We start from the raw sequence: 19,635 nt of genomic DNA, 5'->3' as shown, positions 1-19,635 counted from the left end.
GGAGGGCAGAAGAGTTGATAGTATAGGTGTTGGTGGAAAAAGTACAGTTTGTGTGGCTAGTTATGTGCATATACAATGAAAATATTTGTGTTTTAACCGTTGTTTTGATTTAGCTATCCATCTTCAAGTCAGTAGGGGGCACTGGTGGATCACAAAACACATTTGAAAAGCTGCCCAGTGTTTGCATTCTATTGCAGGAAGCAGCTTTTCCAGGTGCTGCTGCAAGAAGCTTGAATACTGACTACATACACCCAGTCTTCAGATTCATGTTACTAGATTTCATTTGTTGCACAAATGTTTATCACAGTTCATCTATGGGCTGGGCACTCTGCGGTACCTTGGCAGGTATAAATGAAAAGACCCATTTTTTACCTAGGAGAGAGTCCCCCAGTGTGGCCACATATCAGAATTATTTGTGAGACAGTTTCCAAGGCCTGCCCATGGGTCGGATTTAGTTTTTAAGTGAGGTCCAGGAATCTCTAGTTTTGAAAAAGCCCCCCAGGTGACTGTGAAACTTGGGTTTCAGGACCTCACAATGTAATTAGTGGCACAGACAGGAACAGTTCATTCAGATGCAGTGGGATAAGTGCTCTGATGTAAAAGGGTTGGGGAAACATAGAGCAGTAGGTCTCAACCTTGACTGCATATTAGACCCACCTGGGTTGCTTTTATAAGTCCCTATGCCCAGACTGCACCCAGACCAGTGCTATCAGAATCTCTGGGGTTGAGATTTAGGGATCTAGTTTATAGGGCATATAGGGCATGTAGCCAACCTTGAGAACTACTGACTTAGAGGAACAGGCACCAGCAGGGGGCATAAGGAGACTTGATAGAGGAGAACATGCCTTTGAAGCTGAGCAGACATGGTTGAAAGGGCCTTCCAAGCAGAGCAGAAAAGCTCATGCAAGGACACAGAACTGAGAGTTCAGTGCCAAGTTAAAACCTTGGTACCTAGGGTGAGACACTAAAGTTCTCTGTAGCTGTGTCCTCATCTATAAAACAAGGATAAGACTAGTACCAACCTTAAATTGTTGCGTGGATTAAATTAACTCAGACCCAAAGTTTAGCACAGTGTTTGGTACAAAGTAAGTTCTCTGTAAACGTGAGTTATTAATAACTTTTAGTTGGCGTCTTGTAGGAGGCTGCTATGGTAGTGTTATGGTGGTGCACAGTCTTGGGACTTTCCAGAAGTATTTTTTAGTGTCAAATCTTGGTAGTTCATTGGATGTGGCAGAGTTGGGAGAAGGAGAATTTAAGGATGCTGCCCAGGCTTTTGGCTTGGAAAATTGAGTGGCTCTTAGAACTGTTGATTGAGATGGGAGAGTGGAAGAAGACTGAGTTCGGTTTGCGGGGAGGTGATAACTTGCTTTTGAATAGGTTGGACTTGGAGAAGTATCTGTGGACATTAAGAGGTGGTAATCAGTTGACATGGAATCCAGGAGTGAGGAGTTTTCCTGAGAGAGATGTGGGCTGGAGATGGAGGAATCATCAGATGCTTCAAGGGCCAGAAGATGGCCTAGTGAAAGCTGGTCTGCATCACTTCCTTCCTGAAGGACGGAGATGTGAGCTCCACTCAGAGCTCACTGCTCATAGGAGCCTGAGGTGACCGTATCCTTGGCTATAAGGCATTATTACCTGTTGTGGCTGTTTGGTCTTGATGTAATGCCTTTATTGCCTATCTTTCTGAAATAAATTTCCTTTTTTTTTTTTTTTGGCTGCCTTGGGTCTTCCTTGCTGTGCACAGGCTTTCTCTAGTTGCGTCAAGCGGGGGCTGCTCTTTGTTGCAGTGCGCGGGCTTCTCATTGCAGTGGCTTGATGGCTTCTTGTGGCGGAGCACGGGCTCTAGGTGTGCAGGCTTCAGTAGTTGCAGCACACAGGCTCGGTAGTTGTGGCACGTGGGCCCTAGAGCACACGGGCTTTAGTAGTTGTGGCACACGGGCTCTAGAGCACACGGGCTTCAGTAGTTGCGGCGCACGGGCTCAGTAGTTGTGGCTTGCGGGCTTTAGAGTGCAGGCTTCAGTAGTTGTGGTGCACGGGTTTAGTTGCTCCACGACACGTGGGATCTTCCCGGACCAGGGCTCGAACCCATGTCCCCTGCATTGGCGGGCAGATTTTAACCACCGTGCCATCAGGGAAGTCCTGAAATAAATTTTCTTATCGTGAATAGTATGTTACTATTACAAACTAAGGGGAGAATTACACTGATAACTGGAAAAGGAAAATCATCTGTAAATTGGAAAAGTACTGTAAGTTTATTTTACTTGAATATTATTTTAAATGTCACATATTTTGAAAGATAATAAAGATTTTTTGCCCTTACAGTTAAAACATCTCCGAGGGAATTCTCCTTGAGGAATTATAGTTTGTATCAGTTAATTTTCCCCAGTAATGCTTAAGCGGAAATTTATGGTTAGTGCATACAGCATGAAAGTTTATGTGGATATTTTCAGGGGAAAAAAAACTCAGTCTAGAGGTATATTGTAGAATTTGGAAGCTATTTGTTTTTCACTTTTGCTGAGTTTTTCCTGATTTTTGCATGGCCTTATGCCAGTTTTATTAGAAAACTGGAACAGTGCCAGTTTCTTAATTTAGTGGGTTTTAAAACTTGTGTTCAGGGCTTCCCTGGTGACGCAGTGGTTGAGAGTCTGCCTGCCAATGCAGGGGACACGGGTTCGAGCCCTGGTCTGGGAAGATCCCACATGCCGCGGAGCAACTGGGCCCGTGAGCCACAGTTGCTGAGCCTGCGCGTCTGGAGCCTGTGCTCCGCAACAAGAGAGGCCGCGATAGTGAGAGGCCCGTGCACCGCGATGAGGAGTGGCCCCCGCTTGCCGCAACTAGAGAAAGCCCTCGCACAGAAACGAAGACCCAACACAGCCAAAAAAATAAATAAATAAATAAATTTAAAAAAACAAACAAACAAAAAAAAACTTGTGTTCATTGTACACTAAAACTTGTAGAAGGAGGAATTTAGAGCAAGGGTTGTAGAGTTTTCATTATACCGAGAGCCTATAACTTTGAATATTAAGCTATATTTTCATGATAATACCATTATAGACAGTAAGTTGTATTTTGAATGAATATTGTTTTAAAAGCACTTTAAATACAGTCACCCTTTGTCTTCCTACTTCTTTCTAAGTCTTTGAAGCAATGCAGCGTGTTTTGTTCAAAGCCCACACTGGTTCCAACTTAAGGACGTCTTTGTTTGGTTGGGTGAGGATGAGGAGCCCTCTGTGGGAGCTAGAGATAGGTTCACAAGTGCATGTTCATTGCTTTAGTTGGGAGGGATACCCAGTGGTTTCTTTTTTTCAGATGTTCCTGTTCATTCCTTTGAACAGTCTTTAAATAGGATATATGAAAATAATAAACGTTCATTTTTGTTTTTTCCCCCATTCCATACATGTCAGTCCTTGTGAAATAACAGCCTGCTTTTCTTTGTGCTTGCTGAAATGAATCTCTCCCATTAGAGGTGCTGCTTCATGTGTCGTATTATGACATGGGTTAAACTGGTGAGTAAGTAAGAACCAAGTGATACAGGGACTCCAACAAGTTTCCTAAATCGTTTGTTGATGGCTTACCTCACTTGGCAAATATTGACTGAGCCTGTTTGTGGAGTCACATCTTTCGGGAGCACTGTTAAAAATTGCTGTGTTTAGTCCAAATATTGACTTCTCTTGTTTTTGTTCCTTATTTTCACAGAGATTTTCATTATGAATCCAGATTGTCATCAGCTGAATTGAGCCTTGCCCATGATATTTTTTCCAAAAGAATGTTGTAGTTTCCTTTTCCTTAAAGAAGGAAGAGCCTGTGAATAACTGAGATGAGGTTGAAGGCAGTTGTTGTCAGTGAGTTCGGCATTCTCTGTGCACACAGCGGTCTATTAGGAAACGAAACTTGGGTCTAGATAGACTTTACTTTGACAGAATACCTCTTCCTCTTAGAAAATGGAATTTTTTTTAGTTGTTTGAAAATGTAGAAGCATTTGAAAGGCAAATTTTGAAGTAAATGTTCCTCTGTGATTTTTTTTTCCTGCCTCTATTTTCTTAACTCATTAAAGACTGAATGGATCTTGGGATGCCATTCCAAGAGAGAAAAGAAATATATTTATATTTTGGAGTTTTAGGTAAGCACTGTTAAGTTTCTGTCTGAATGAGGAAGTTCAAAATAAATTTGCAACATGGTAAATTATGTGTCATCTGTGTTCCAAGACTGTGAAACCAGTACAGCCCAACCAGATGACTCAAAACCTGCCTGAACGAACAATTATCTCACTCTTTGGCTCTGAGGTTTCCTTCCTGTTTATCAGACAAGTTTATTATTTTTTGTGTGTGAATTTAACAAAATCCAATGATTATTTTTAAAGGTGAAACAATTGCAAATGAAACATACTTGCTTTGCTTTGCTGACCTAATTTTGGGTGAATTCTGCCCTCCAAAGATAAAATAGAAGCTGGTTTTCTCTTTAAAAAAAAAAAAAAAGTTGATGTTAATCTTGAAAACAGCCTTGGTTTTTTTTCTTCACTTGGTTTTTTTTCTTCACTTATCTCTTTAGACCACAGCGTGTTTGTAGTGGATGAGGAAGAACTAGAAAATATCAGTTACCCCAGTACAGAATTACAGAATTGAAAGTTTATCATAAGATAGTTCTATGTTTGTCATAGTTGGAAGACAGTTTTTCTTTTTGTTGGTTAAAGTCTGAACTCTTAAAATATTGGCTTCATAATCCATTCACTATGAAACAGATTGAAATGATTGTGGTTTGTCTTGTTGTTGTTGAAGTGTAAGTGCTCCCAGATTTATACATCCAAATGAGTGCCTGTCAAAACAGTCGTTATTGAGAGGACAGATTTAATTATCTTGTCAATACATCTCTTCCAAACACGCCGTCACTGATCAATATATTTGTTCCAGAAATATCATCCCTGATCAAAACATTTTGTCTCTTTTCATTTGGAGTTATGGTCATACTCTCTGACAGATTCTTTAGAATATCCTCAGGAGCCAGCTATTTTTGTTTCTTGCATGTTACAAAACAAATTAATATTCATTGCAAAAACTTCAGGAAATTCAGTTAATACTGAAGAATCACCCTTAATCCTACCACCTGTAGATAACCATTGTTAACATCGTTTTCAGACTCATTTCTGGGCATACTTAAATAGACCTCCTCAGTCTAACATTTTCAAAAACCTCACAAATCCTTCCCCCTCTTTTTAAAACAATCTAATTTATTTCATTTTCTAATCTGCTTTTATTTCAAATATATTGAGACTGATTTTCTTATAGGCTTAAAATTTGATGTGAAGGCATTTAGAAATGGAAGCTGTATGATCACATATTAAAAGTAAATTTCCAAAAAAAAAAAAAAGTAAATTTCCTTTATTAATTTGTTATGTAAATAGTTACAGTGAGTTCTGATATGATCCATCAAGGTTACTGCTTTGGAGAGAAAATACTTATTTTTGAGGAGGAGGAGGCATACTGTTTATTTTTTTTTTTTCTGGTTGCATTTTTCTTAAGTTCCATAGTTTTTAATTATGCTGATAAAACCCACATAACATAAAATTTACCATCTTAACCATTTTTAAGTGTACAGTTCAGTTCTGTTACATATATTCACATTGTTGTGGAAAAGATCTCCAGAACTTTTTCTTGTTGCCAAACTGAAACTCTGTACCCATTAAACAAAAACTCCCCATTTTCTCCTCCCCCACAGCTTCTGGTAACCACCAGTCTACTTTCTGTTTCTATGAACTTGACTACTTTAGACACTTCATATAGATGAAATCATACAGTATTTGTCTTTTGTGACTGACTTATTTCTCTTAACATAATATCCTCGAGGTTCTATATAATATTTCATTATATGTATATACATTTTATTTATCCATGCATCTGTCCACGGGCACTTGGGTGACTTTTCACCTTTTGGCTGTTGTGAATAATGCTGCTATGAACGTGGGTGTGCAGGTACATCCTTGAGACCCTGTTTTCAATTCTTTTGGATGTATACCCAAAAGGGGAGTTGCTGAATCATATGGTAATTCTATTTTTAATTTTTTGCAGAACCTACATATTGTTTTCCTTAGTGATTGCACCATTTTATAATACCACCAACAGTGCACAAGGGTTCCAGTTTCTCTATATCTTCTCCAACACTTGTTATTTTCTGTTTTTTTGATAGTGGCCATCCTGAGGGGTATGAGGTGAGAAAATACCTATTTTAAAAATTGTATAAGTAATGCTGAAATAACTTGTAAAAAGTCAAACAGTACAGTTAACGGTAATTATATGGTTCCCATCATCTGCTTCCCTCTAATTCTCTTTTCAGAGAAAGCCTCTGTTGCCAGTTTGGTATATGGCCCTCCAGATTAGAAAGGATTGCTGTATAAAATGTAGGAACTGTACTGAATGCTCACTATGGGGGGAGGCATATTCTTTTGATCTTTGGAGGTTATGGACTCATTTAGTTTCTCTTTATTAATTCAGTTTATGACACATTACTAAGGACAGCAATGCAGCCTGATGTGGGCAAAATTGTTGATTGTTTTCATCATTTTGTTTTACCCTAAATTCTTTTACATAATTTATTTTTTGTTTTATGTTCTTTTTTTAGAACAAGAATAACCTCAAAAGTATTGTCACTTTTCATAGACCTTTAAAAATCCCTATCACATTTTTACCTCTTAAACAACTGAAAAGAATCAGATTAAAAGTATTTTGTTTTTAAATGAAAAATGCTTTCAGATGGAAATTTTTGCAGAAAAGATTGATTGAAGATCAAAGAAGCAGTGTAACAGTTAGGGAAAAAACACATAACTGTGTCTCATTTCCTGTAAATAGAGGAATATCTAATTTTATTTTATTTATTTTTTCATAATTAAAAATTTTATTTTGTTTATTTATTTTTGGCTACATCAGGTCTTCGTTGCTGCGCACGGGCTTTCTCTAGTTGTGGCGAGTGGGGGCCACTCTTCGTTGCGGTGCGCGGGCTTCTCATTGCGGTGGCTTCTCTTGTTGCAGAGCATGGGCTCTAGGCGCTCGGGCTTCAGTAGTTGTAGCACGCGGGCCCAGTAGTTGTGGCTCGCGGGCTCTAGAGCACAGTCTCAGTAGTTGTGGCACACGGGCTTAGTTGCTCCACAGCATGTGTGATCTTCCCAGACCAGGGCTCGAACCCGTGTCCCCGGCATTGGCAGGTGGATTCTTAACCATTGTGCCACCAGGGAAGTCCCACCTCATCTGATCTTGATATTAAAAGGGAACTTGTGGATTGAGAATGTTGATATGTAGCAGTCATGGTTTATGGTTGCCTATATTTGCTCCATCTAGAGATTGTACCTACTTATGAGTATAGCTGAAAAGATTGTAGTGTGTCAGAAATCATCCTCATGTTCCAAACCTTTGTTTCTTTTGTTACTGCTCTTTACGGAGGCTGTTCCTAGTGACGCTGAGTCTTTACATCAATCTGTTGGGTGACTTTGCTTAAAAAAGAAAGGAAGGAAGGCAGGCAGAAAGGCATAAACTTTGTTGATTCTGCCTTCTCTCTACAGTTGTTTCCCAGAATTTCCAGTCGTGGTACATTATTCCTTTTTCTGTGTTACTCCTGTCCTTTTTCTGGTAATGTACTTACCACAAGTGGTGTAATTATTCGTTTATCTGCTTTATTAGATTGTGGAGGCAGCGACCACATTTTATTGTCTTTGAAGTCTATTTTCGTTGTTTCATTAAAGAGTTGCTTTGATGTTGTCCTTTGTGTGGCTTGTAAGGCTATTAAATGAGGTAGGGAAACCCAGAGAAAAAGAGGTTTTTGGAGAAAGAGAATTCGTTATGAGGTAGCAATTGAGAAACCTGGTGAAGATGTCCATGGGGAGTTAGACACACAAGCCTGAGCCTTAGGGAGTGGCCAGGCCTGGGAATACTGATTTGGGTATCAATAGCATAGGGCGGGAGTTGAAGAGTTAGATTTAAGTGAAATTGCTCTGGAGTGAGAAGAGGGTTGGTTAAGTACTACTCTGACTTGTCAGCCTTGAAGAGATGGGAAGACAGAGGAAGAGAAGGCCCAAAGAGAGATGGAAGGAGTGCCCTACAAAGCTTATAGAATGGAGCTAGAGTAGAAACTTGGAAACCAAAGGAAGAGAGAGTTTGAAGATGGTGGAGTGGTCACCAGTTTCAGGGTACAACTGAGGTGCCAGATGTCCATTGGAGTTTAGTTACTGGGAGGCCATTGGTGGCTTTGGGAAGGCCAGTTTTAGATATCTTGAGTAGTGAGGGGAGGAGGGAATAAAGCAGAGAAAGCAGGCAGAATCTATCTTTCTAACTTTGTGTTGACATATAACATACATACAGGAAGGTGCACAGATTACAAGGAATTTTTGCAAACTGACCATACTGGTATATCTTGCACTTGAGAAGCCTTCAGGGCCCTTCTAGTCACTCCCCAGCTTGCTAAGGATATCCATTATTCTGCCTTCTAACCAGTCTTTTTTTTAAAAATAATTTTGTCAGTGGAGGGAGATAGAAGAATAGGGTGGTAGTTAGAAAGGGGATTAGGGGTGGAGGGTATTGTTTGTGTTGTGTTTAAGATGGGAAAGATTTTCTTGAATGTAAATAAATCCCATAACTTCTCTAGACTGGTTGACCAGTCACTGTTTCTTTTTATGTTTAGGACAGTTTTCATTTCATTCTTTTTTTTTTTTTTTAATTTTTACTTTATTATTTATTTATTTATGGCTGTGTTGGGTCTTCGTTTCTGTGCGAGGGCTCTCTCTAGTTGTGGCAAGCGGGGGCCACTCTTCATCGCGGTGCGCGGGCCTCTCACTATCACGGCCTCTCTTGTTGCGGAGCACAGGCTCCAGACGCGCAGGCTCAGCAGTTGTGGCTCACGGGCCCGGTTGCTCCGCGGCATGTGGGATCTTCCCGGACCAGGGCTTGAACCCGTGTCCCCTGCATTGGCAGGCAGATTCTCAACCACTGCGCCACCAGGGAAGCCCTTCATTTCATTGTTTCAGATGTTTTTAAAAGTAAGTACGATTGAGTGTTTATACAAACTTAAGTTGAATAACTGTTCCCCAAGCATCTGCTTTTAGAATAGTGGTTTTCTAAACTTGGCTGATTGTGGGAATAGATTCTTGGGACTCTCTTAGGTTTACTGAGTCAGATACTCTGGGGGAAGGCAATGGAATCTGTGATTCTAAAAAACTCCCCAGGTGATTCTGAAACTTTTTATGTTACACAGTCCTGGAAAGTGAGGCTTACGTTTTATCGAAAAGGAAACTGGTGTATGTATGTATATATTTTAAATTTATTTTACTGAAGTATAGTTGATTTAAAATGTTGTGTTAGGAAACTGGTATATATTTTTAGTGGAAGGTCTAATAAAATAATAGATCTGTAATTGTGGGGGAATAAAAGTATACCCTTTTTTTTGTTGTTTATTTATTTTTGGCTGTGTTGGGTCTTCGTTGCTGTGCACGGGCTTTCTCTAGTTGCAGCAAGCGGGGGCTACTCTTCCTTGCGGTGTGCGGGCTTCTCACTGCAGTGGCTTCTCTTGTTGCGGAGCACGGGCTCTAGGCACGCGGGCTTCAGTAGTTGTGACTCGCGGGCTCTAGAGCGCAGGCTCAGTAGTTGTGGCGCACGGGCTTAGTTGCTCCGTGGCATGTGGGATCTTCCTGGACCAGGGCTCGAACCCGTGTCCCCTGCATTGGCAGGCGGATTCTTAACCACTGCGCCACCAGGGAAGCCCAAAAGCATACCCTTCTTAATAATGAGAGAGACTATATACTGGGTTTTCCATTAAGTTGACAGAGAAAGCAAACTGTCAGGGTTTTGAGCCCCACCATTCCTGAGCATCCTTGAATAATTCTGAGGGTGGCTTATTCAGTTTGAGAGTTTTATTTGTCCTTGAAGCAGTTTTACTGGGACACAATCAGGAAGTGGTCCTGGAGCTAGAATTCTGGGCAGTACACTTTTATTTGCAAAACAAGGATAGTTTAGCCTTCTGGGTACCCATTATGATCTGAGTGTAACCTCACCCGATTCATATCTTAGTTAACTGTGTACAAGAATCTGCCCTTGCTGCTAGAGCTGAAGGCTAAACTCAATCTTATGCCTCAGTCTTAAAAAACATTTTTTTTTAAAGTTGTAACCTGAGTTTTTCTGAGTAAACTCATAAGCTTCCTGGAAACTCTGTAAGGGCAGGGACCATGTCTGCTTAAGTGTTGTGTCCTGTTTAGCATGGTACCTGATGTGGAATAGATATGTAATAAATATTTGTTTTTGAAATAAAATTCTAGTTGACCACTTCTAATTGTTATATCATACATAACCCTGCTTCCCTAGCCAGATTTGTTTTGTTCTCATCAGTCCTTGATGAGCTCCAGTGGAGAGAGTAAGAAGCAAAAGCCTTTTAGACAGTGGTGACCTACTCCTTTACAACACTTCTTGTTAGGGACCCATCCAACCAACTGCCAATCCTGGTGCTCAGTTTCCGTTGACAATTAAGCACTCTGAGGACTCAACAAAAGTTGAGAGCAAAGAGAGTCCAAAGGTCTAAGATGGAGAATATACCTTGATAAGCAGAGTATATAAGATATCTTGCTGGGGAATATAATCAGACAGAAAGAAAGAGTGTTTAACCACATGAGCCAGGGAACTCGGTGACACTCCCTCTGAGGTTTGCAAAGCTCAGGGTCACCAACTCACCTGTTTCCCCTATTGACTGTGGGTCTCTTACAGCTATATTTAAAACCTCAAACAAGCCAATACGTTGGGTCCTTAATTTGAGGCCCTCAACTAGCTGAATTCCAGGAGGGGCATCTAGTGACTGAAGGGCACACTCCAGAGGATAGGCTGGATGTAAAGCAATGCAGCCTTTGGATCTAATTAGTCTGTAGCTGTAGCTTAGCAGTCATTGAACATACAGCTCTTAACAGAGTGGGCTTGACTTTGATCTAGCAAGCCAAACTCATCTAATCCAAAGTAGAGAATGTTTAATCAGCTCTTGGAAGGTGCATGTGTACCCAGTTTCTGAGCCAAGCCATCTGCCCTGGGTGGAGAGTGAGCCTGGCAAACAAGGATTCTCAAGGACTGTCACTTGGGACAGTGAGTGCTCAGGCCATGGGTACACACAGTCTAGAGGTTCCAGCCCCTCATCAGAAGAGGTCCAGGGGAGATCTCACTTCCCAGGAGGTATTTTCATTCTGGTTGTACCATAGTGGGTCAGGACCCCTCATGGAGAGAGAAAGCCTTTGTGTTCGTGTCTCACAAGGCAACCCAACAGGAGTACCCATGGGAGAAAAGGTGATAAAGCTAGAGCTTTAGTGATTATGACCCAGTTGGTTAAATCTTTCTTCAGGAGATCTAACTTCCAGATTCATATTCTTTTTCTTCCTTGGGTAGACAAAAGGTTGAAGAAGAAGATTCTTTGCCCCCTTTATTGCCCTCACACTTTCTTGGGGTGATCTCTGCCTATTTTAACAGACTTTCCTTCTTAAATTCTGATGTTGAATGGGTTAGCCTGTATAATCAATATGAGCTCTAACATTATGATAGCCACCCAGTAGGGACTCAGCATTGAGAATCCCCATTTGTGATAACATCTGGTCAAGGCAGGATGGGGTAGTCTCTCATGATGAGGAGCCCTCTTTGATGCCAAAAAAGAAAGTGAACCGCCCAAGATGCTGGGTAGTGCATCAGTGTCAGGCTTGTCTGCCTGTGGATCTTTTACCCAGGCTCTTCCTGTGAGTTTCCATTGCACAGGTCAGTACCACCTAGATCCTTACCATGGTCAGGTGTATGGCTGACTCCTTCCTAAGAATGACCCTTGACCTGCAGTTCCCACCCATATTTTGGCATAAACTTGACATGGTTTAGGTCTGTGTGGATTTTTTTTGACATGTAATTTACATACAGTGAGATGCACAGATTGTACGTTGTACAGATCGTGCAACAATTTGAGTTTTGACAAGTGTATACACCTTCTGTAACTCACACCCAATGAAGATATAGATCATTTCTGTCACTGCAGAAAGTTCCCTTGTGCCCCTTCTTAGTAAGTCTACCCCATGCAAGCTTCACCTCCCAGGCATCGACTATTCTGATTTCTATCACTGTGTATTAGGTTTAAGGCCACAGATCTTAAAATCTAGATGGTGGCTGCTTTGCAGACGCCGCCACCCCGGAACCTCCCATGCTGCCCAACCATGGTCGGCCCTTCCGTGTTCTTTGACATCGCCATCGACGGTGAGCCCTTGGGCCGTGTCTCCTTCGAGGTAAGGGACCTGGAAACCAAGAAGTGACTGCTCATCCAATCCATAAAGCTATGTTAACAGATTGGAGCTGTTTGCAGACAAAGTTCCAAAGACAGCAGAAAACTTTCATGCTCTGAGCACTGGGGAGAAAGGCTTTGGTTATAAAGATTCCTGCTGTCACAGAATAATTCCGGGATTTATGTGCCAGGGTGGTGACTTCACACGCCATAATGGCACTGGTGGCAAGTCCATCTATGGGGAGAAATTTGATGATGAGAATTTCCTCCTGAAGCATACAGGTCCTGGCATCTTGTCCATGGCAAATGCTGGCCTCAACACAAACAGTTCCCAGTTTTTCATCTGCACTGCCCAGACTGAGTGGTTGGAGGGCAAGCATGTGGTCTTTGGCAAGGTGGAAGAGGGCATGAATATTGTGGAAGCCATGGAGCGCTTTCGGTCCAGGAATGGCAAGACCAGCAAGAACATCACCACTGCTGACTGTGGACAAATCTAACAATAAATTTGACTTGTGTTTTATCTTAAAAAAAAAATCTAGATGGTGAGAGATATCAGAAAATATTTATTCATGTAGATTGGTGCTTCTCAAGGCGGGAGGATGCCCCCCAGGAGACTTTTGTCAATGTCTAGACACATTTTTGACTTATGGCTGGGAGTGGTTGGCAGTGGCATCTAGTGGGTAGAGGCCAGGGATGCTGCTAAGCCTCCTACAGTGCACAGGACAGCCTCCCAACAAAGGATGATCCAGCTCAAAATGTCAACAGTGCTGAGATTGATAAACCCTGAAGTAAACCTCTGCAGAGAGAATTGTGGCCCTGGGGAGTGTTAATCTCTATCTCCCAAGTCTCTGGGGATGAGGTTTGTTTTTTGTTTGTTTTGTTTTGTTTGTTGAGAGCTTGCAGGAAATGGAAAGGGCAACTGCAAGAGGGACCTTTCTTGAGTGCTACCACCCTTGTGGCCACAGTTCTTGCTGTGGAATGGGAGTGACTAACAGGAGAAGAGGGAGATGAAGAAAACAACTTGGGCAATAAAAGGGCAGGCTTAGCATAATATTAAAACTAGAAAAATGGACAAGAGGGAAAAATAAAGTAGAAATTAATGACACCTAAAGTACAAGCAGCAAAATAAAAAATAAACAGGTGAGACTACATCAAACTGAAAAACCTCTGCACAGCAAAAGAAACCATCAACAAAGCGAAAAAACCTACAGAACAGAAAAAAAAATATTTGCACACCATATATCTGATAAGGGGTTAATATCTAAAGTATAGGGCTTCCCTGGTGGCGCAGTGGTTGAGAATCTGCCTGCTAATGCAGGGGACACGGGTTCGAGCCCTGGTCTGGGAAGATCCCACATGCCGTGGAGCAACTAGGCCCGTGAGCCACAACTACTGAGCCTGCGTGTTTGGAGCTTGTGCTCCGCAACAAGAGAGGCCGCGACAGTGAGAGGCCCGCGCACCGCGATGAAGAGTGGCCCCCGCTCGCCGCAACTGGAGAAAGCCCTCGCACAGAAACGAAGACCCAACACGGCCAAAACTAACTAACTAACTAACTAAATAAATAATAAAAATAAAGGAATTCCTTAAAAATAAAATTAAAAAAAAATAAAGTATATAAAGAACACATACAACTCAATAGCAAAAAACAAACAAATAACCCAATTAAAAAATGGGCAAAGGACCTGAGTAGACATTTCTCCAAATAAGATATACAAAAGGCCAGAAGGTACATGAAAAGATGCTCAACATCGCAAGTCTTTTGGAAAATGCAAATTAAAACCACCATGAGATACCACCTCACCTCTGTTACAATGGCCATCATCAAAAAGACAAGAGATGAGGGACTTCCCTGGTGGTCCAGTGGTTAAGAACCCGCCTTCCAATGCAGGGGACGCGGGTTCGATCCCTGGTCAGAGAACTAAGATCCCTCATGCTGTGGGGCAACTGAGCCCATGCGCCGCAACTACTGTGCATGCGTGCTGCAAACTACAGAGCCCACACACTCTGGAGCCTGAGCGCCACAACTAGAGAGAGAAAACCTGCACGCCACAACTAGAGAGAAGCCCACTCCCCACAACGAAGATCCTGCGCACCGCAACGAAGATCCTGCATGCTGCAGCTGAGACCCGACACAGCCAAAAATAAATAATAAAATAAGTAAATAAATATATATGTTAAAAAAAAAAGACGAGATGAATGCTGGCATGGATGTGGAGAAAAGGGAACCCTTGTGCGCTGCTGATGGAATTGTAAATTGGTGCGGCTACCATGGAAAACAGTATGGAGGTTCTTCAAAAAAAATTAAAAATAGACCTACCATATGATCCAGCAATCCCACTTCCAGGAATATATCAAAAGGAAACAAAAACACTAACTCAAAAAGGTATCTGGGGACTTCCCTGGTGGCGCAGTGGTTAGGAATCCGCCTGCCAGTGCAGGGGACACGGGTTCGAGCCCTGGTCTGGGAAGATCCCACATGCAATGGAGCAACTAAGCCCATGCATCACAACTACTGAGCCTGCACTCTGGAGCCTACGAGCCACAACTACTGAAGCTCATATGCATAGAGCCCGTGCTCCATAACAAGAGAAGCTACTGCAATGAGAAACCCGTGCACCGCAACGATGAGTAGCCCCCGCTCGCGACAACTAGAGAGCTCTCGCATGCAGCAACGAAGACCCAACGCAGCCAAAAATAAATAAGTAAATTTATTAAAAAAAAGAAAAGACTTTAAAAGGTCAACACAAGGCATTATATCAAATGAGGATGAAAAAGGGGACAACATGAACCCAAAATGCTTGGATGAGGAAGTGGGAAAAGGGGTGGGGCACCAGCCATTGATGGTAAGAAAGGGAATCTGAAACAAAGTTGGGGCGGTGCCTGCCAGCTGGCTCAGTGGAAAGTCCCCAGGTTAAGCAGTGTTGTCAGTAAGTTGTGGACAAACCCAGAAGGCAGAGAGCAGTGAGTTGGCACCTGCAGATACCAGCAGCCTAATAGGCCCTCTCCTGGGAAGTAGGGAGGGACCACACTGACTGTCAGCAGTGGCTCACTAACCTTTATCTTGGAAGCAAAAAAAATTAGTGGCAATATTGCCTGGAAATAAATATCTTTTAAGTATTCCACTTAATGCTTTAGGGTGTGTTAATTATTTTTAAACCAGTTTAAGTAATAACCACTCCTTTTAAAAATAGCTTCTAGCTCTTTATTTGCTTCTGAAATACGGGTATTTCCTTTTTTGTGTGCAACTTCAGGCATACATTTTTAAAAAAATTTTTATTTTATTCATTTTTTTTTGGCTGCGTTGGGTCTTCGTTGCTGCGTGCAGGCTTTCTTTAGTTGAGGCGAGCAGGGGCTACTCTTCATTGCAGTGCACGGGCTTCTCACTGCAGTGGCTTCTCTTGTCGCGGAGCACGGGCTCTAGGCGTGCAGGCTTCAGTAGTTGTGGTGCGTGGGCTTAGTAGTTGTGGCTCGCGGGCTCTAGAGCGCAGGCTCAGTAGTTGTGGCACACGGGCTTAGTTGCTCCGTGGCATGTGGGATCTTCCCGGACCAGGGCTCGAACCCGTGTGCCCTGCATTGGCAGGTGGATTCTTAACCACTGCACCACCAGGGAAGCCCAAGGCATACATTTCAACAGACCTTTTTAGGTTTTATCTAGCATTACATGTTTTGTGAGTATTACAGAGTAGCATAGTCTTTCACATTACGGGCACTGCAGATCTCAGGAATATGATTTCCGTGATGCCAAATCATGCCTAAGTAGTTAGAACAAGTCAACCGGTCATTTATTTTTTGCCTCTCTTCTGTCCATTCATGCAGGCATTAAACAGTTCTTGAGCATTTCTTATGTGTTAGGCACAGTTATAGACATGAGGAATACAGGGTAAGACACAGCCCCATCCTGAAAGGGCTTCCAGTTTGGGAGGGAGAACTTGATAGACATAAATAAATGGATAAATAAGAAAAGAAAAGCAATAAGTCTCCATGCTCTTAGGCAATTGTACAGAAAGGCAAAGCAAATATAGAACATTCTAGGCAGAGGAACCAGCATGTGTGAACCCATGAGGCTGGGAAGCAGCATGGGAGAAATATAGGGAGTTCAAGTTTTGTGGGAAAAGGCAGAGTGACAGATGAAGTTAAGAAGGTGGTTGGGGTCAGATCATAAATGGGCCTTGTTTGGCTCACATAAAAGTCCTAGGTAATGAATACCAAAGGATCTCAAATAAGGATAGAAGATATTCGGGTTTGCAGTTCAGAAAGATCGTTCTTTTGCAGTGTGGTGGTTTGAGTCATCAGAGGGCCAGGTGAACATTTAGAATTAAGCTGTTGAAACAATCCAGGAAAGAAACAAGGGCCCAAGGGTAGATTGTACAGGAGAAGATAAAGAGGAGAGAGTGAATTAAGTTCATTTAATAGGCAGAATTAACAGGACTTAATGACCAGTAGGATGGCGGGGTGGGGGGCAGTGGAGATGACCTCAGAGTTTCCGATTGGGTTGTCTAGTTGGATGGTGGCACCATTCCTGAGAGAAGAAGTAGAGGAAGAGGGGGCATTTCTGGGGTAAAGATGCAAGATGGTCAAGTGCTGTGTATTAATTTTTAAAATGTATCACTTTTGAAAAAGCTTTCTAGATTCCACAGCACACATTCACCTGTCAGGCCTAGTATAGACTTGGAGGCACAGACAGGATCCTGATGAGTTGGTTCTGGGTGTTCTTGGTGTAGGGAGCTTGTGTCCCATCCAAGTGGAAATGTCCAGAAGCAATAGGATAAGGGAGTTGGGAATTCAGGAGAGAGCTCTGGGCTGGAGCTGCATATCTCGGGGTCACTGGCTTCATGTTGAAGCCATGGGCATGAGTGACCTAGTCAGGGAGAGCAAGGCACAGAAAGAGACTGAGTTTGGGAACTGAGGTTGGGGGAGAGCGGTTCTGGGTGGGAATGGAAAGGGAGAGCTGCTCAAAGTTTGATTATTGGAATTATCGAAAGAATCTTCACTCTGTTCAATGAATCACTAGGTGAGATCATTAAAAACTCCTTCCTGGGCTTCCCTGGTGGCGCAGTGGTTAAAGAATCCGCCTGCTAATGCGGGGGACACAGGTTCAAGCCTTGGTCCGGGAAGACCCCACATGCCGCGGAGCACCTAAGCCCGTATGCCACAACTGCTGAGCCTGCGCTCTAGAGCCCAAGAGCCACAACTACTGAGCCCGTGTGCCACAACTACTGAAGCCTGCACGCCTAGAGCCCATGCTCCACAACAAGAGAAGCCACCGCAATGGGTAGCCCATGCACCACAACCAAGAGTAACCCCCGCTCGCTGCAACTAGTGAAAGCCCGTGCATGGCAACGAAGACCCAATGCAGCCAAAAAAAAAAAAAAAAAAAAAAAACTCCTTCCCCTCTTGTTATTGGGGAGAGTAGGGGAGGTGTATCTTTTATTTTCCTTGAAAGGCTAAGTAGAAAACTCAGGAACTGCTGTTTTGGAAATGAAGATAAAGGTGACCTGGAATTTTAAGTCCACGAGAACATGTTTTTTTGTTGTTCTGTTTTTTTGTTTTTTGTTTTGTTTAAGCAGAGGTTCTTCTTTTTTTTTTTAATTAATTAATTTATTTATTTATTTTTGGCTGTGTTGGGTCTTTGTTTCTGTGCGAGGGTTTTCTCTAGTTGCGGCAAACGGGGGCCACTCTTCATCGCGGTGCGCGGGCCTCTCACTGTCGCGGCCTCTCTTGTTGCGGAGCACAGGCTCCAGACGCGCAGGCTCAGTAGTTCTGGCTCACGGGCTTAGTTGCTCCACGGCATGTGGGATCCTCCCAGACCAGGGCTCGAACCCGTGTCCCCTGCATTGGCAGGCAGACTCTCAACCACTGTGCCACCAGGGAAGCCCGAGAACATGTTGTTTAGTTTCTGACTTCCGTAAAACTTCGGGAATACATTTCTCATAATGCTCAATAAGCCTCTCAGGGCAGGAGTGGCTGAGGTTGCAAATGTGCCCACGTTATGTACCTTCAGTTTGTAGAATTGAGAGAAAGCTTAAGATTGTTTCTGTGTTTCAGGTAATTCAGAGGTCTGTGGGGCCGGCCAGCCTGAGCCTGCTCACCTTCAAAGTCTATGCATCAGCAAAAAAGGACTCATCTCACAAAGCTGCTGTGAAGGTTAATGAGGTAACATGTTGTGATATATTTTGAACATGTGATTTAGTTACTATGGGAAGCATACAAATTGAATATCAGGAAGATAGGACAATTCAGAAGATATTTAAAAGGAGGAAATAGTTTTTCCTTGTGGGAAGCTGCTAGACTATGGCTTTTTCAACTTTAATTAATGGCACTTAGCTAAGGGCATAGTTAAGGAATATCTCCTAGATTTTTAGTGGGGAATCTGCTCTGTCCCAGTAGATTGTAAGCCCAAGTCACTTCTAAGTGATCTGTCTGCTTGCAGACTGCTTATCAAGCCAGGAAGACATTCACATTTTTCCCTCTCCTAAGAAATTAAAGACCAGGGCTCATCCTGCCTCTTGGCTGGATTAGAGGCTCATAAGTAGATGCTTAATAAATACTAAATAAATAAAACAGGAAATGATCTCTCCATTGTTTACATTCCTTTTTGTCTATACTTCGCACTGATTATTTTAGATATTTGGTTTCTTTTGACTTTGAGTAAAGTGTTATAAAGATCTACCTTCGGGCTTCCCTGGTGGCGCAGTGGTTGAGAATCTGCCTGCCAATGCAGAGGACATGGGTTCGAGCCCTGGTCCGGGAAGATCCCACATGCTGTGGAGCAGCTAGGCCCGTGAGCCACAACTGCTGAGCCTGCGTGTCTGGAGCCTGTGCTCCGCAACAAGAGAGGCCGCGACAGTGAGAGGCCCGCGCACCGCGATGAAGAGTGGCCCCCGCTCGCCACAACTAGAGAAAGCCCTCGCACAGAAACGAAGACCCAACACAGCCAAAAATAATAAATAAATAAATTAAAAAAAAAAAAAAGATCTACCTTCAGTTATGGTTAGGGTTACTTGAATGGTGTTTACCTAAAGCTAAATAGCTTGTTTTTTTGCCCTTTACTCTCTTCTTCTCAGGCCTTGGGACAGTGGCATTTTTGAGGGTGAAGAAGGCAGCCAGTGGTGGCTGTGAAACGTTTCCTCCCTGGTGGGGAACAAACCTGCTATTCTGCTTTGATTAGCACTAGACTGATCACTAGAACTAAGTCATATGCTATTCAGTTATTCTCAAGCTTTTTTTTCCTATCCCACCTTCAACCCACCATTTAGAGTAATAGAATCCTTTTTCCAAACTAAATCTAAGATGAAATAACGAATACTAATATATAAAATGGGTAAAAGGGGACTGCTTTGTCTGCTATGAGTAGGGTTGGGGGAGGCTAGGACA

At 42.7% G+C, this 19,635-nt stretch overlaps 1 protein-coding gene across 5 annotated transcripts in view; it reads left to right on the top strand.

Moving 5' to 3' along the window:
• APOO (apolipoprotein O) overlaps window positions 1–19,635 on the top strand; it is a 64,350-nt gene that overhangs the window by 4,169 nt on the left and 40,546 nt on the right. For 3 of the 5 annotated variants that reach the window (XM_082375901.1, XM_082375898.1, XM_082375899.1), the window contains exons 2-3: window positions 12,115–12,265; window positions 18,307–18,414. In XM_082375901.1, coding sequence (XP_082232027.1) covers window positions 12,143–12,265; window positions 18,307–18,414 — 231 coding nt within the window. In that variant the 5' untranslated portion in view covers window positions 12,115–12,142. Of the gene's footprint in view, window positions 1–3,384; window positions 3,507–12,114; window positions 12,266–18,306; window positions 18,415–19,635 lie in introns of those variants that run through there. The other 2 variants (XM_082375900.1, XM_082375902.1) reach the window with 2 other exon arrangements.

The sequence above is a fragment of the Balaenoptera borealis genome (genome assembly GCF_965194805.1).
Source record: "Balaenoptera borealis genome assembly, chromosome: X".
NCBI classification, from domain to species: Eukaryota; Metazoa; Chordata; class Mammalia; order Artiodactyla; family Balaenopteridae; genus Balaenoptera; species Balaenoptera borealis.
This window is presented reverse-complemented; position numbering and strand designations above follow the sequence as displayed.